Source organism: Trichoderma virens (assembly GCF_000170995.1).
Source record: "Trichoderma virens Gv29-8 chromosome Unknown TRIVIscaffold_82, whole genome shotgun sequence".
Taxonomy (NCBI): Eukaryota; Fungi; Ascomycota; class Sordariomycetes; order Hypocreales; family Hypocreaceae; genus Trichoderma; species Trichoderma virens.
Window position 1 is genome coordinate 658336 of NW_014013667.1, and position 15114 is coordinate 673449.

A 15114-nucleotide genomic window follows, 5' to 3' on the forward strand; every position below is an offset into this window, starting at 1 on the left:
GATTCACGCCTGCACTCAAATATGATGGAGCGTTGTCATAATATTCAGCAACTCCCCATGGAGTTAAGGTGTATGATTTGGTCTGAAGTTGGCCAAGCAGAAGGTTACAAACAACTGCTTCAGACCAACCACCTAGTTCGATCCGACATTTTATCCCTCATCCCTGGCATAGGTCTTTCTTGCCAGTGTTCGCCATACGGGCCCTGTTTATGTGACAACTCTATCCCTGTCAAACGACTTACCATCGTCGTGGAACCCGACTGCTCTACCCAATCCTGGCTAAAGTTTTCAGTCTCAGTCCTTCATGGTCAAGGGTTATCTTGGAAGATTGGAAGTCTGGATGATATGCTTGCACGGTCTCTCCGTTACCTTCGCCCAAAGGAAATATTTATCGATTTCCAAGCTCCAAAGAAAGGTTACCACCAGGCATCATTCCTAATATTACGCGCCAAGCTGTTTGATGTGTGTGCGGTTCTGGATCTTGTACAGCCTCAAAATGCACGGTCACTATATCTGCATTTCAGCGACCCTTGGGCAAATAGTGGCAGTGGCCCCAATAAACCGTTCTGGGAAAATCGTCCTCCGTCTTGCGATATAAATAGAAAAAAACTAAGGCGCCTGCGTGGTCGGGATCTCCAGCCCCTTATATGGAGGGTAAACAGACTTATGGCCCGTGATGCTTTTTTATATTTTTACGAAATGATTTTAACCCCTTTTTGTATGCATTGGGCTTGGAGGAACGCAAAGGTTACATTCGACAGGGAACCAAAATCGAAGAGCACGTCGTTTATCACGTCAAATGTTGTCGCTGGTCAAAAACATATCGTATATCATGGTGTCAATGCCTTACTACTTACAGCATGGGCATATACCGAGCAACTTATGCAAGATGGAATGGTCAAAGGATCTGAAGAAGAGTTCGTACCTCAATTTGAGAACTCTCAAAACATACGTGTAAACTGGGTCTCTGAAGGGATTCATCATAGCTCTTGGAAAAAGGCATTAGAATGTTACCTCAACTTTACTATTGCCACTTCAGAAAGCTTTCAGCGAATTATGGGTATCGGAATGTCGCAGACAGCCAATTTACCTGAAACCATTTGGTTGCGTTTGGACAACTCTCCAAGAGACGCCTTCTCGGAAGAACACCCTGGATCTACTATAGGGGCAGGGAATAGGGGTTTTGAGGTTGGCACCTGGAGATGGAATCATGATATCATACGCCGAAGATATCAGGAATGGGCTCAACTCTGGGATGATTCGCAAACCGATCTCTTCGATCCCTATTTGTCCCATTCATTTTATTCGCTCCTTGACTTGAATCATGAAACGACGCTGCAGTATTTCAGTGAGGGAGATTCAGGCTCTGAATTAGCATTGGATGACGAGAGCGAGATTATACCCTACGAGGAGTTTAGGGCACATCAGCTGAGATACATTTGGCCAGCCAGCTGGAAATGGCAACGTAGTTCAGGTTGGAAAGTTCGGCCAATCTTGGAGTCCGCAATTAGCTTTTGTATACACTTACACAACCTAGCTTAGCCATATGTATTTACTAATAGCTTTGCACTCGATAGTTACAATGGTTGTATTATTATGTAAGACTGGAGCGATATTGAATAGTTACCAAGTTCATATACTTTTCAACAATTTATATACTATAATCTTCCTTACTACTTTTTTATTTTTCTAATTTAATATAATAAGCCCTTTACTAAGTCTGTAAAAATTATTAAAGTAGTGTAAACACCGACTGCGTTAATGCAGATAATGGCAAGGTAAATACAGACTGAGTAGCTGCCAGAGTATATAGCGCGCAAGTACGCAGCGAAGAAATACCAGCCCCGAACATATTTGGGCTTTTAGTCAGAATAGAAAATAATAATATCATTATAATATCACATCCTAGGTATGTTGCCAAATCACTTTCTAGCCTGCTTTTCTCCATACCTCTGAGGTGTCCTCCGGCGCTTAGCCCTGCACCACCAACCAATAGATCTGGAAAGACGAGCGTGTGCTGCGACGGCCGTGTCGCACCAAATGTGTGGCGCAGCAAGGTTGCAACCAACATCACCAAGAGCGGCGGGCTGCCTCAACGAAATGAATTAAAAGGCATCAGGCAGCTGGAATGTGTCTGGGACAAGCAATTGTGTCTTCTCACTTTAAAGCAGGACAGCTACTTATATTTTCCTCAATCTCTCAAATGCCGACATTGACCTCTGAAAAACTGGTCCATCTGCAGGAGCTCTGCCAGAAGTATCGCATTGAGTTTCTTGGAGAGATAGACTCATCCCATTGGCCGGAGTGGCACAAGGACACGCTCAATGGTGTTAGAGATGTAGCCAGCATAAGATACAATGCCTACGCAACCAATCCAGCCCATTTGGGGACTGATCCTTGGAAGATGGAGAGGAAGAGTCATGCCATGGTTCTGGTCAAGAGTGCTGATCGCTCTCGCGGTCGTAACGAGAGTACTTGGAGACACGCCTGTGAATCTTTTATACTTAGCAGGCTGTTATCTGAAGTTTGTTGGTAAGAAGCAGACCCCATATGCCTTTTATATAGAGTCGGTGTCGCTAAAACCCTTCTCGCCGTGACTGTCGGAAACGAGTATGGCGTTCGGAGGTTGAAGTAACCCGGAACAGCAACAGCGGCACTGCGATCGCTCTGAGAAATCGACAAGAAGCTCGTCAACCTTGTCGTTGTCCGAGAGCGAGACGGTCTCTGGATCAGTACGTTCGTCTCAACGCACCAACCGTGTCCAATCATCGGACTCTTATCATTCACGTAGGCTTGAGGTGGTGGGGTTAAATCAAATATTCAATTTCCGAGCGGATGATGAAGTGAACCACGGTCCAGAAATCGGTAAAGAACTGGGAAAAAGAGAGCACCCTGATAGAGTATATGGGCTCCGAAAAACGAGAAACATTGAGCTTCTCCTCTATGACATGACTGCCCAGAGACCCGACCCTGAGTTCAGCACAGATCCAGGCCAAACAGGCTGGCCATTCGCATTACGATTCATGAATCCACCTATGAATGAAAAGGGAGATCACCAATTATTCCCATTTCTAGTTCTCGAAGCCAAGACGGGCTCCTCAGATGAGTGGCATGCAATCAATATGCAAACGGCTTTCTCGATCAGAACGTTTCTTGATTCTCAGCAACAGCTTTATTCTGCGGCCAGCGCACTGTCTGATTGGAAAGCAAAACCTATGGTATGGTTCTTCTCTAACAAGGGAGAAAATTGGCGTCTTTGTGCAGCATACACGGAAGACGCTTCCGCTGAACGGGACCGTGTCGGTACTACTGTCTATGTAAGTGTGGTTCCTTTGTAATTTTTACGCCTCGTAACTAATATTGTAAAGCGGGTTATTGATGTATGGCACGGCTGCATTACATCTCGTGATGGAGCTTTGCAGCTGCTCCTGCTTGTCGACTACCTCTTCGACTGGGCGAGAGATAAGTATCGGGAGGACATCATTGGCGCTCTAAGAACTGTAGCCCGCGGTGAAAGCGATGCTGCTAGTGGAGTTTATTACCCAGACACGGACATCTTTTCAACCGTCCCGCTGGACGGAGTTCACCAACCGACGCAAGTTACTGAAGATGATAGCAATCTGAGCAGCTACATTTCGGCACAGTCACCCTTCCTGGCCCTAGATTCGCCCGCAGGAGTGTTTCGTCATGCCACTTTCGTGGAATCAAAATACTACTGCCTCTATATCACTAGAGACAACGTAGAGACGTTCCTGCGCTCTGCAACACAGACCAGAGTTCAGCCTCTATGTCGACTAATTCTTGGGCATATGTCTCAGTCAATCTTGACTGACCCAGACACTTTGGATGCAATTGAAGTGGAGTGGACCGGGGTGTCTCGATCGTCAGGGTCTTCATATCGCCCACAAGCCCAGGAGCAGTTCCACGTGGTCATGTCGTTCACAACATATCTATCTACTCAATGGCACCAAGTACGAGAGCTTTCCGTCATTGCTATAACAAGAGATGCCTGGAAATTTATTGGGGATGCGTTCGGGTTTATGAAAAAATTGAGGAAGCCTCTGATATACGATTACTACGATAAGAGTGAATTTATCCGAATGATAATAAGACTAATGGCTGGATCTCCTAGGCAGATTCTTCATGCCGCGATAATGAGGACAGCTTATAGGATTGTGCAGAGTTTTGCAGGTTCCCATTCTCTCGGAGTTAAAGTTGACAGTGGCTCTCTACGAGGCATTGTATACTTTATTTACGCCTGGCTCAAGAGAGGAGGGGCTTTAGAACCCGACGAGTCGTTCCTGAGATCATCTAAAAATTTTCACCAACAACACTTACGAGAAGACCAAGCCGAACCGTTTCCGTTGTTACGGGAGAATCATCTACAAGCTTCGGATGAGGGCTGCGTGTTGATCACGGCAACATGCGAAGGAATGGATTCAGCAGGGAGAAAGGGAGCTAGCTTGTGCGCCTACCTAACCGAGGGCAGTCCTGCTGCAACAGATACCAAAGATCTAGCTGCTACTCTGAAGAAGGCAATCGAAACCCGCGACGTCTACCACACAACTAGAACCTCCACCAGAAGTACGAATTTCACGGCGTTGAACCAACAAAAGCAATCAGGCGATGGTCTCTGGAATATACGAGGACCGTACGGGGTTTACAGTCGTGATTTTGGTTTTCTTGATTTTCTGAGAACGCTTAGTTCCGAAGTGCCTACTGTCATAGGGTCCTCACGATCGCCTGACGCATGTGGATCGCAACTCTACCAGAGAAATATATCTCCATGGATGGATCCACGCTACTTTTATATCAAATGTCAACCACGAATGTTTGTATTGTATAAGCTTTTCACTAAAGAGATACTTTTCTGGAAGGGTATCGCCAGAGAGCGGGAGAGAAGCGGTGTATCTTGCTGCCGCTTGTGTGCTGCGCTAGGAGAACATGACATATGTACGGCTTGCCAGGTGTTTTTGGCAGATAAGAACCAGTACGAGTGGTTCAAAAATGCTGTCCGTGGGGAACCGCCGCTTCAGATAAAAGACCTTTCCGAAGAGGAGCTCGGAAAAAGGCTCTGGACCATCCGCACTGGGTATACATCACTGCGCCAAAACATCGCGCGTCGACCACTTGGATTTGGCAATTACGATGGAAATATTGACTGGGCTAGGAAGCTTGATTTCTACTCAAAAATAGACGACCCTTTCAACGATATTGCCGAGCTAGCTGCACAATGGCAACAATTTTGCCGATATTGTGATGGGAAAAAAATGGTACCACCCATTCAGTCAAGCCGCAAACCGGAAGCGCAAGCGATCTGAAGTGCCTGACTCTGAGGAGACGGACAAATCTCTTGGGGATCTTGAGGAGTCCGATGAAAATGTTTCTGCCGAGGATAATTTTCTATAGAGATGTTTCTGATAAGGACATGACCAGTTCAACCTGGTGAAATATGTGCTTGCTATTCTGTTGGTCTGAGCTATAAGAGAATTGGGTGTGGCTGTAGATCTAGGACGAAAAGAGGAAGGGAAAAGGCATCTCACACATCCTATCTTGGTGCTTGTTTATAGCTATGTACTAAACTGTCGTTACAGGCGTTATTAGGCTAGTGAATAGCATAGCAGATCGTACTCCGTAGAGCAAGGCGATATTTCCCCCCAAGGGCCCGAGGGTCTATAAGCCTAAGTGTCACTCTTGGCCGAAGGAGTGGCTTGATGAAGTGCTGGCGACGTTGTAAGTCGTAATCGTAACCGTAGCCGGATGTAAACAGCAGCGGCCATGCCATGAGTTTCGACTGCGCGATCCGAACTTCAATAGCGAGCAAGTAGGTAAGCGACCCCTTTGCTGTTAGTTGCTTCGAGACCGCGGTACTAGCGAGCCGGGTCCGTTGCCGCCAGCTGCTTACGGGGTTGAGCGTCAAGTATTTGTTGTTGAGCTGAGAGGTGGAAGGACATCTGACCATTCTCAGCTGTGGGGCGATGGGCATCTGCGCGCAATTCAACGAGTCCTCGACCCAGTGAGACGGGAAACGTTGAGCCTCATTTTAGCATTCCCAGCCTCCGACTAGCCTAGTCCACTGATGGATGCGATCTAAAGCTCTTTGTTCGGCTGATCCTTGCCCTGAACGGAGCAGCTAACTTGACTCATGGGCCACCAACTCGGGCATGATGCAAATCCTGCAGACCGCCGTCCCAAGTGTTTTCCATCACCTTGCATTATGAGGCCGCCGGATTCACGAGAGACTTGTCCAGTTCCGTCCGCACACTGAGATTTGCGCTCCACCTGTTGCATTTAACCGTATGCCGAGTCTTTGCAGGACCATGCCTCTTCTCCGCTGCACCTAGACCATGTCCCGGAGGCTCTAACATAGCGTCCTGGGAGACCGACGTCATCACGCTTCAGGCATAGGTTGGTTTTCATGGGTTGACGCGTTCTACTCGTATACACACACCAGTCCAGAGGTCTGAGTCTAGCCGGCGGATACATGTATAGTTTAACTCCTAGGACTGCTCGGCCTGCGCAGGAGGAGGGCGTAATCGTGCACGCTTCAGTCATAGGTTGGCCTTCATGGGTTGACGTGTTCTACACACCAGTCCAAAAATCACAAATCAAAGCGCGAGTCATTGTATGCCACCCCCTAATACCCTCAATACGGAGTACAGAGTACATGTAACGGGATAGATGGGCCCCCTTTCGCAGGCGTGTGCATTCGCTCTAGCCCATACTACAGTATTTTTCCTGCAGTTCCCGAGAAGTTCTCGGTGTTCTGACGAGAACCGAGTCTTCTAAGGTCGCGCACAAAAAGCTTGACAGGGGTTCCCCTCCTTGGAAGTGCATGAAAATTGCCTGGGTCATGAACCGGCAGAAGCCAAACATTCCGTTTCTCGTCTGGAGTGCCACCCTTGCTCTCAAAGTTAGACTAGGTACGAGTACTGTCTGACATGCCACGGCTTTACCAAACCTTCGAACTGCTAATAGCTTCGGACCTACGTCAACAAGTACTATCCCCACGCCGGACACTTCCTACTGTACTAGCTTACCTGTACGCCCTTCTATGTATGCCTTCTATTTGCCTAAACGTGGTACCTTGAATTACTCGGTACGCGCCAGGGCTGCCTACATCATGCTATCATACACAGAACATAACTATGGCTAGCCGGTGGCCTAAACTCGTCGATGCAACCCAACTAAACCGCGCTGCCGTCGTCCTTTAGCCCACTTAAATGCCCGCCTAGATTACCAATTCGGCGGGGTATCCGTCCTTTGGCAAAATCGGCACTCTTTGAGTTGTTCAAACAGACACAAAGCCAACAGAATAGCTCCGCGAATTGGCGAACCTTGATCCATCGACGTCTCGGGAAGGTAACAATGGTGTAGAACAAATTTTTTTTTTTTTTTTTTTAGTAAACATGACTAGACATCTATGGCATGTGCTATTTCCAACGCATTCTTTGAGTTCAAGTAAAAAGGAGTATATTAGATGACGCTCGAGGCTCAAATCGGTTGATGGCTTGCAGGTACTTGCTTAAAATGGCGTGGGCTGTCTGGATATGAATCCCCACGTATGTAGATTACCCCCACATAGATTACCATAAGGTTACGCTTGGGCCAAGCCCAGGAGCGTCGGCTCCCTTTTCCGTAGATCCCCGACTGATTCCCGACTGAGGAGTGGGACGCTTCCAGCGACAGGGGGAGGGTGTGATGAGGATCTCGGGTTGAGTAATGGGAGAGCCGTAGACAGCATGGTAGGTAGCGAGTACTAACTTCGAAATACTAATACCTAAATGATGGCCAATTACAGGCCGCGGCCAAAGGAGACGTAGCATTCTTAGGTCGTACTACTCCGTATATACGTGGGTCTGGATCGTGTCAGGCGAGCCTTGTCAGCTCCTGGTTGCTTCTATGCTGGCGTTTAGGTACAGAGTAGTTCAGAGCAGAGACGATCCCTCTCGGCGCCTTGTGGCCTTTTTGGACCTGCTGATGCCTCGCAAGGACAGTTCAACCCGGCGTATTTCGGCATCAACAAGCTCGCGGCATGGTAGGTCACGGAGCAAATAAGGAAAGGTCAGCGCCCTTGGGGATGCGCTGTGGATCTGGCTAATTAATGTGCCAGCCTGTCATACTGCTTTTCCGCCATGATGCTATGTTGCCTGCATCTTTGAAGTGCTCTGCCCGGCCTTCGCAGTGCGCTAGTACGGACATGAGCGCACACGAGCTGTGGCCGGCTCGTCAGTTCCTAGAGCTCTCAAATCGGCGGAATGATGGAATGGTTGGGTGCGGGTGTGTGCCTTCACCAAGCGACACCAGCTGGAGAATATTCGGCATTGCCTTAGATTAGATATCTTTTGCTTTACTCGTAGGTAGTATATGTGAAGGATAGGCGTCGTATCTCGTAATCTGCTTTTGCATCGGAATCCTAAAATACTACCATACTTTAACTAAAATATGCAGGTACTGTAAACTAATCAGCTCGGAAAAAACAACGCTTTACCTTATTTCTACAATATTATGTGTTTCGCCTAGTTGAGATGATCTGGGTTTTTGGGATGTTTCTCATTAAGCCTAGGTCATCTGCGATAACCCTAATAGCCGGTTACTGAGCGGGGAATCTCCTCCTTGGCAGCTGACATGCTGCTGTTTTTAATTGACAGAGGGCCACAATGGCGAGCTGCCAAAGATTGCTGGCATCGTCCCCAGAACCGGAAGGATTCGCACTCGAAAGTTGGCCATCACGCCAAGGTCGCCAACAGATCCTTTCTGGAATTCCTCTTCGGGGAGTGGTAACAGCTCTGCCTTTCCTTCTCCAGATTGCTCAGTAGAGTAAACAATTAGTATGCCGCTAGTAATGCCAAGAAGCTTAAGTCGTCGTCTCGTATCTCGTGATAGTCCGTCATCTTTGCTTGTTCCAATATCACCGAATACTATCCTGGTCGGGTCTCCCTTGCATCCGGCGCCCATGGAGCTGATGACAGGCAAGTTATTATCGTAGTAATACTTCAACAGAGCAACCTTTTTGTTGAAAGCAGACGGGCCTGGAGCTTCGGCAAAACAGCCGGCCACCAAGCGCCGTCATACATACGCCTTTAGCCACGTCTGGTCTGACGCCCACAACAGAAGACGTTTCCGCTGGCTTACCGGCGAGTCCCTTTCTACCAGAAAAAGCAATGTGATTACACGTGCTCTATTGGAGGGGTAGTATTGCATAGTAGACGGTCCATGGTAGAATCCGGACGGAACCCCGCCGTCATGGAGCTTTGAATGTGACGGGAAGGGCAATTCTCCGCCGAGAAGAAGGCAGGCCGTTTAAAACGGTGTACGCGCAATATGAGTGGGGCAGCTGCCCCGAGACAAAACCATGACGAGCCGGGCACTATGATCATATGAAGCGCTCATGGCAGTGTACGGTAGCCGCAGGGGCTGTGGCGCGCTGCTAGCAGAACAAGGGTCTCAACCAATGGCGTCTGCTTCTCCCATGTCTAGCTGGGAGAATCACGCAACCCGATGAGAATCTACTGGCTGCTCCCTGGGCTTCACTAGCACGACGATCATTAATTAGCCTCCGTGGCAGCGAGGCGCACTCTGGAGTGGACGCTATGCCACGAGGTGATGCTTGCCCGCTCGCTCGAAAAACTACGATGGTAGCATTGACAGTTTTGCCAGCGGCCAATGCCATGATAAGGCCCATAACGGGGCTCGCCATGCTCCTGTGCTTCTCTTCTGGTGGATGATGACGCATTGAAAGATGGTGGGAGACGCGAGTCGAAGGGGAGGGGATAGGAGCAAATATTTGTACAAGCAGCGTTTTTGGGGTGCTTCCGGCTTCTAGCTTCGCATGTGGGCTAAGAGAAGCATGTTGATGAGTTGCTAAGCAATCCTTGGCTGCATTGTTGCATCATGAGGCAGTACCGTATCGTGACGCTGGTGTAAAGACCGAGACTTAAAGTGCGGGAGCGAGAGAAACAACCTAATCGGTGGTGCCCTGAGATTCGAGTCCGTCGGAAAGTTGCCTAATGTGGACGCGGCGTATCGCATGTTCGTCTACCTCAGTAGGACCTTAACAGCCGTGGTCGCCGCCGTTGGATTTAAGGTACTCTCCAGGTACTGCCGTCCAGATCTTCAGCGTACTCCCCCCTCTAGCGCTGTTCCCCCCTGGCCGATACAATTTTCCATTTTCGCATGCCCAACCTTCAGCGCACTAACCAATTAGCAAGGACGAGTTGCTTCCATTCACTGCCGCAGGGAAGTTTTCAAGACCAGGTCCGCTGGCTTACTTATCCATGGATCCATCTTACGTTTGAGAGTGGGAAGAGTCGTTGAAGGCCTTTTGCCCATATTTTCGGCATACTTAAAACGATGGAATCCCCCCTTTTCTCCCACTTCTGTCTATCAATTCAGCTTCATTACCGTCTCCTCATTTCTACGCATCACTACTTCTGTACCGCTTGGGTCCTCTCCAACACAGAGTGCCCATTCTTCTTCAGCTGCCTGTCTTCTCAGCTCCGACTTGTCTCTTCAACATGGACAAGTCATCCACTCGTGCTTGTAATGGCAGCGTTGTGTAAGTTTTGGCCGTCTCGAGACTGCTTCTTTGTCTTCTTCCTCCTCTCCTTCCTCCTCCTCTCCTTCCTCTTCTTCCTCTTCTTCCTCCCCTCCCCTCCCTCCTCCTCTTCTTCCTCTTCTTCTTCCCCTCCCCTCCCCTCCCCTCCCTCCTCCTCTTCTCCTCCTCCTCTTTCATCATCATCAACCAGAGGGTTTCCCTGCGTAAATCCTCTGCTGTCTGTGTAGTATGAAGATGTCTCCCCCAGGGGAAGGTGGGCTGGTGACCGCCTCCACCTCGACACCGAAGTGGACGCTCAATGGATTCGCATCCAGGAAGAAGCCTCACCCAGGCCAAGACAACACTCGCTTCCCACCATCTTTAACAACATACCTACCTATGGTATGAAGCATGTCGTACCTAAAACGATTCGTTGTAGATGGCTAACAAAAAATTGTCTGCGTCGTTAATAGCGGCAATGAAGTCGCGGACACCACTCCAAGCAGCGGTGGCCCTCAGACGGCCGATGGCCACGACCCCTCGTACAGCGTCAACCGCTTCCTCCTTGACACCGAAAACCACCCGCCGGGGCACGGGCCAGCGCGAGACGCAGCCCAAGCGTTGCAAAAAATACGCGACTTCGAGGCCAAATTTAATTCGAGCAGCGACGCTCCTCGGGGCAGCTAGAAGCTGACAACTTGGGCGATTGCTGCATGCATGGATGGCATGCGTGCACACGGAATGCATTTATTGGAGCTTTGGAGGAGTTATATATGGGGGTACAAGTATTTTATATTTATATGTACCTAGGTATACTACATGGCGATGGATTTGCAAGTGTTGTTATTTTTTACGGGGATAATAATTCTACCTTGGTTACTTGTTAATTATTCGTACCTGAAAAAAAAAAAAAAAAAAACTTTTCCGCGAGATCCGATGCCGCTGGACAGACTTGACTACATATGAGAGCTACATGTCTCACGAACTGCTAGTCTTGCGGACCTGATCACCTGCGTGTCTGAGTCTCTCTTACACGAGGCGCGACTCGGATTCGTCGCTGAGGGACGATCCGCCTTTCAAGGGGCGGGCCAATTACGATCAGTGCCTAGGGAAATTCGATCCAATCCCCATGCCAGATTGCCTTTTTTGACCTATTAGCCTCAAATGAATTGACAGGCACGGGCCGCGGAACTCGCTCAAGGCGGCCGCTACTGTGGGGCCTAAGGCTACCAGCGCTAAGGCTGGTATCGATAAAAGTCTGATGCCGACAAAATGTGGGGTGAAACAGAAGCTGGCAAGCTGGATAGGTACGGTACAACAATAGCCGCTGGGCCCTGACATACAAGTACGACACTTTGCCTACCAGCTACTCATGTACCTTGTTCTCTTCTGTACCTCTGCCTTACCTAGTACCTTAGGTGACACAGATAGCGGTACTACCAGGTACAACGGCCGGCCGCTCTTACGCGCCGCTGGACTCGGTAGCGGGTAATGGGGAATGAGATGGGGGCCGATATGACATATGGATGTCTGCCCCCATATTCATACTGCAGCAGTAGATACCGTACAGAACCAACTCAGAAGGCCCACCAAGACGAAGTAAGGCAAACAGTAACACGCGCATTCTTGGGCAATCATGTTGCTTGCAAACCGTCCAGGGCCGCACTAACATGCCATCTATGACATCTTTTTTCGCCCTGACGATTCATAAATGCCAAGGCCGCTTGTTCAACTGAAAGCAGCTTGTAAGCAGGCAGGGAAACGCCAATGCAGAAGCAGGACAAGGCCCCCCAACGACAGCCCAGAAACAGCTCACCCAGTTCCCCTCGTGACAAGCTCAAAGTCAGGAGAAGCCGTGGGAAACCTTTAATTAGTTTCTAAGGTGGTGAGCCGGTTCAGGGGTGGAACCTCCAACGGGACGCTTCCATGAGCCGCATCTGGCTTCTCCACTGGGGCGAATCCCCTCTCGCAACCCCTGCCTAGCCCATCTGACGTTTCCTTACTCACAGGGCTCTCCAGATGGAACTTGTGACTTTCGCAATGCATTTCATTTCCCCTTCCTACTGCATGCATGTGCAGGCACCGTAACCCGATCAGCGGACGGAGAGCCATAGCCACTGCCCGCATTAGCTGCTCTGCCAGTACGGGGTACTACCTACGTACACCAAGACACATGGACCTACCTGGCACATGTACATGTAGGAATCGAGCTACCCAGGCACCAGTGCCTGACAGTACCACCCTTGTTCTTTTTTTTTTTTTTTTTTTGCCTGGTTATTCCCCTTTCTCCTTGGGTTGCTGTATTACCGCCACCCTCTCTCTCTCTCGCCTTATCGCTTCAATCCGACGCCCTGGCAAAAAAGCTGCAAGTCAAAAAGTTCAATTCCATGTGCGTATTTTAGTGGACGTATGGAGTACTTACATGTATATTCCGCCAACCCTGCCGAATAAACTGCCCACATACAACAAAATGCGACATGTATACATGCACTCTGAGCCTGTGAATGTCAATTTTCAGCTAATAGTCCGAGGGAGGCTCCTCAAGTGAATCATTCTTCTCTGTCGCTGGTTTTGCTTACTTTGATGAGAGAAATAGCGATTTCGCTAGCCCTTTTCTCCCTGATCTCTGCGGCATTGTCGCATCATAGACAGCTGCATCTGTAATCCAGCGATTAGCCATCCTAGATGATGAAGATGAGCGTCATCGCCACAAGAACATGAAACCCATTAAATGTATGATCTTTGACGCATGGCAACGGCGATAGTCCCCTTTCCCCTAGAATAGCTGATTGAGCCATCGTCAACTTCGTCGTCTTTATCGTGGAAGTCGTCGGTGACCAACGCTGTAAAGTCCAGTTCACCATCATCGCAAGAGATCTCGGCGCCAAAGACATGTTCCGAATACGGCCTCTTGATTGCCTAGAAGACCACTTTCGGCAAGTTGCGGCAGTGTAGGATGGCCCACGCGATGTCTCCCCAATTCTCGCCGACTTCGTCTTTTGACATGGAGCGTAGCTCGAGACATGCCTTGGCTATAAGATGCATGACATTAATAGAGTAGGTTGCTCATGCTTTTTTATAGGTGGGATGAAGACCGTTACACAGTTTCATGGCGGCGAACAAAGCTTTCACTATTCTAATAAGAACCGAAAGATTCCTGCTAGAGACTGCCACGTTCTCCCCCTGTTCCCCATTCAGCACCGAGGTTTCCGTCGATGTGCTCAGGCTCTCGAGCTTTTTAATGTAAGCTACTGCGAAAATGTTATCCAGCTTATCCGATTGCTCTTCGATATGCTCATAGATGGTAACCTCCAGTGCAGATTCTCGTTCAACAAGGCTAGGAATACACCAGAAAACTTGTAAATCCACTGGAGCACCTTCACATCATAGGGGGGCTCACATACTGTAACACTCTGTACGTTTGCTGACTCAACCTCCCACCCTGGGAGGGCAGATGAGTCAGCAACACGAATGGGAAGAAGAATTCTATCAACACTAAATTAGCTCACAGCCCAACTATTGCGGACTAACGATCTAGATAAAGTGAGGGGTAATTAGAGTTCGAGCTACCGTTTTACTAGGCCAAGAACTCTTCGATGAACCATTACGAGTACGAGTGCATCCAGCTCTGAAGTCTCAGCAGTTTGTTCGTTAAGAATACTGGCTCAACACATGCGAGGATATCTGTGAGCCTCTTATACACTCCCAGTACCGATGAAAGTCGCAGGCTCTATATTGCATCCAGTTTATTCCATAGAGACAAAAGCATGTTAAAGGGAGAAGAAACTTTGGGCAGACCCTGATCAGGCAAAATTCGATTCAGCTGCTCTGCCTCGGGATATCCACCTCTTTTGCTCCCCAATTCCTATTAAAACTGTAGTATATCATTTCTCATCTCTCCCCAGTTCCCTGTACTGACCTGCACGAGGATTTTTTGGAGCTGAATTGTCAATGGCTCCCAGCCTCATTCCCGAAATACAACCTTGCCCATGTGTATACTCATAACATGCGACGCCTTCCACAACTCGAACAGTAGAGCTATCTCACAGCCAGTAATGCAAGCCTCGACCCATTTCGCTTCCTTTTCTGCAGGTGGAGGACAAGAATGGGCAAAGCGCCATGAAAAAGCCGTCTCGTGCCCCTTTTAGCCGGCAAAGAGCGGGCCGCTGGCGTTCGGGCCATGCCGAAAGTATCGTAGAAGTTCTGCAAAAGCTGTGGTTACATTCCGTGCCTGGGTGTTGAACTTCGGCTAGAACCAGTATAGGGGCCAGGAGCTGAGTTTGCGAGCTGAGGCGTGGTTCCACTAGTAATATCTTAGAGTTTCAATAACACTCGCTTTCCTGTAGGACTTTCCGATGTGTCACGACCCAGATTACTGCATCTGCTTAACTGAACCTTGGATGAACTGACATGTTTCCTTGGAACCATTTATGCTACAAAGCGTTTGGATGCTCAAATAGGAAATAACTAGTGTCGTAGCTCTTAACACCCAAATGACACCCTTACTTATTCTGTATGATCAGCCACGCCAACCCCCTGCAAGTGAGGCAGTACGTGTGATCGTCCGCATCCTCCGG

At 48.9% G+C, this 15114-nt stretch overlaps 3 protein-coding genes across 3 annotated transcripts; 2 read left to right on the plus strand and 1 right to left on the minus strand.

Annotated features, from left to right (window-relative positions):
- Positions 1-2203: 2203 nt before the first annotated feature.
- On the plus strand, positions 2204-5321 carry TRIVIDRAFT_224551 (uncharacterized protein; the record flags this gene model as incomplete). Its single annotated transcript, XM_014098617.1, has 4 exons — positions 2204-2471; positions 2673-2736; positions 2792-3317; positions 3369-5321. The coding sequence occupies 4 exons, from the start codon at positions 2204-2206 to the stop codon at positions 5319-5321; spliced, it is 2811 nt and encodes a 936-aa protein (XP_013954092.1).
- Positions 5322-8640: 3319 nt separating this feature from the next.
- On the minus strand, positions 8641-8958 carry TRIVIDRAFT_224552 (uncharacterized protein; the record flags this gene model as incomplete). Its single annotated transcript, XM_014098618.1, has 1 exon — positions 8641-8958. One exon carries the CDS (start codon positions 8956-8958, stop codon positions 8641-8643), a length of 318 nt encoding a protein of 105 aa, XP_013954093.1.
- Positions 8959-10517: 1559 nt separating this feature from the next.
- Positions 10518-11224, plus strand: TRIVIDRAFT_224553 (uncharacterized protein; the record flags this gene model as incomplete). Its single annotated transcript, XM_014098619.1, has 2 exons — positions 10518-10558; positions 11011-11224. The coding sequence occupies 2 exons, from the start codon at positions 10518-10520 to the stop codon at positions 11222-11224; spliced, it is 255 nt and encodes an 84-aa protein (XP_013954094.1).
- Between the last annotated feature and the right edge of the window lie 3890 nt (positions 11225-15114).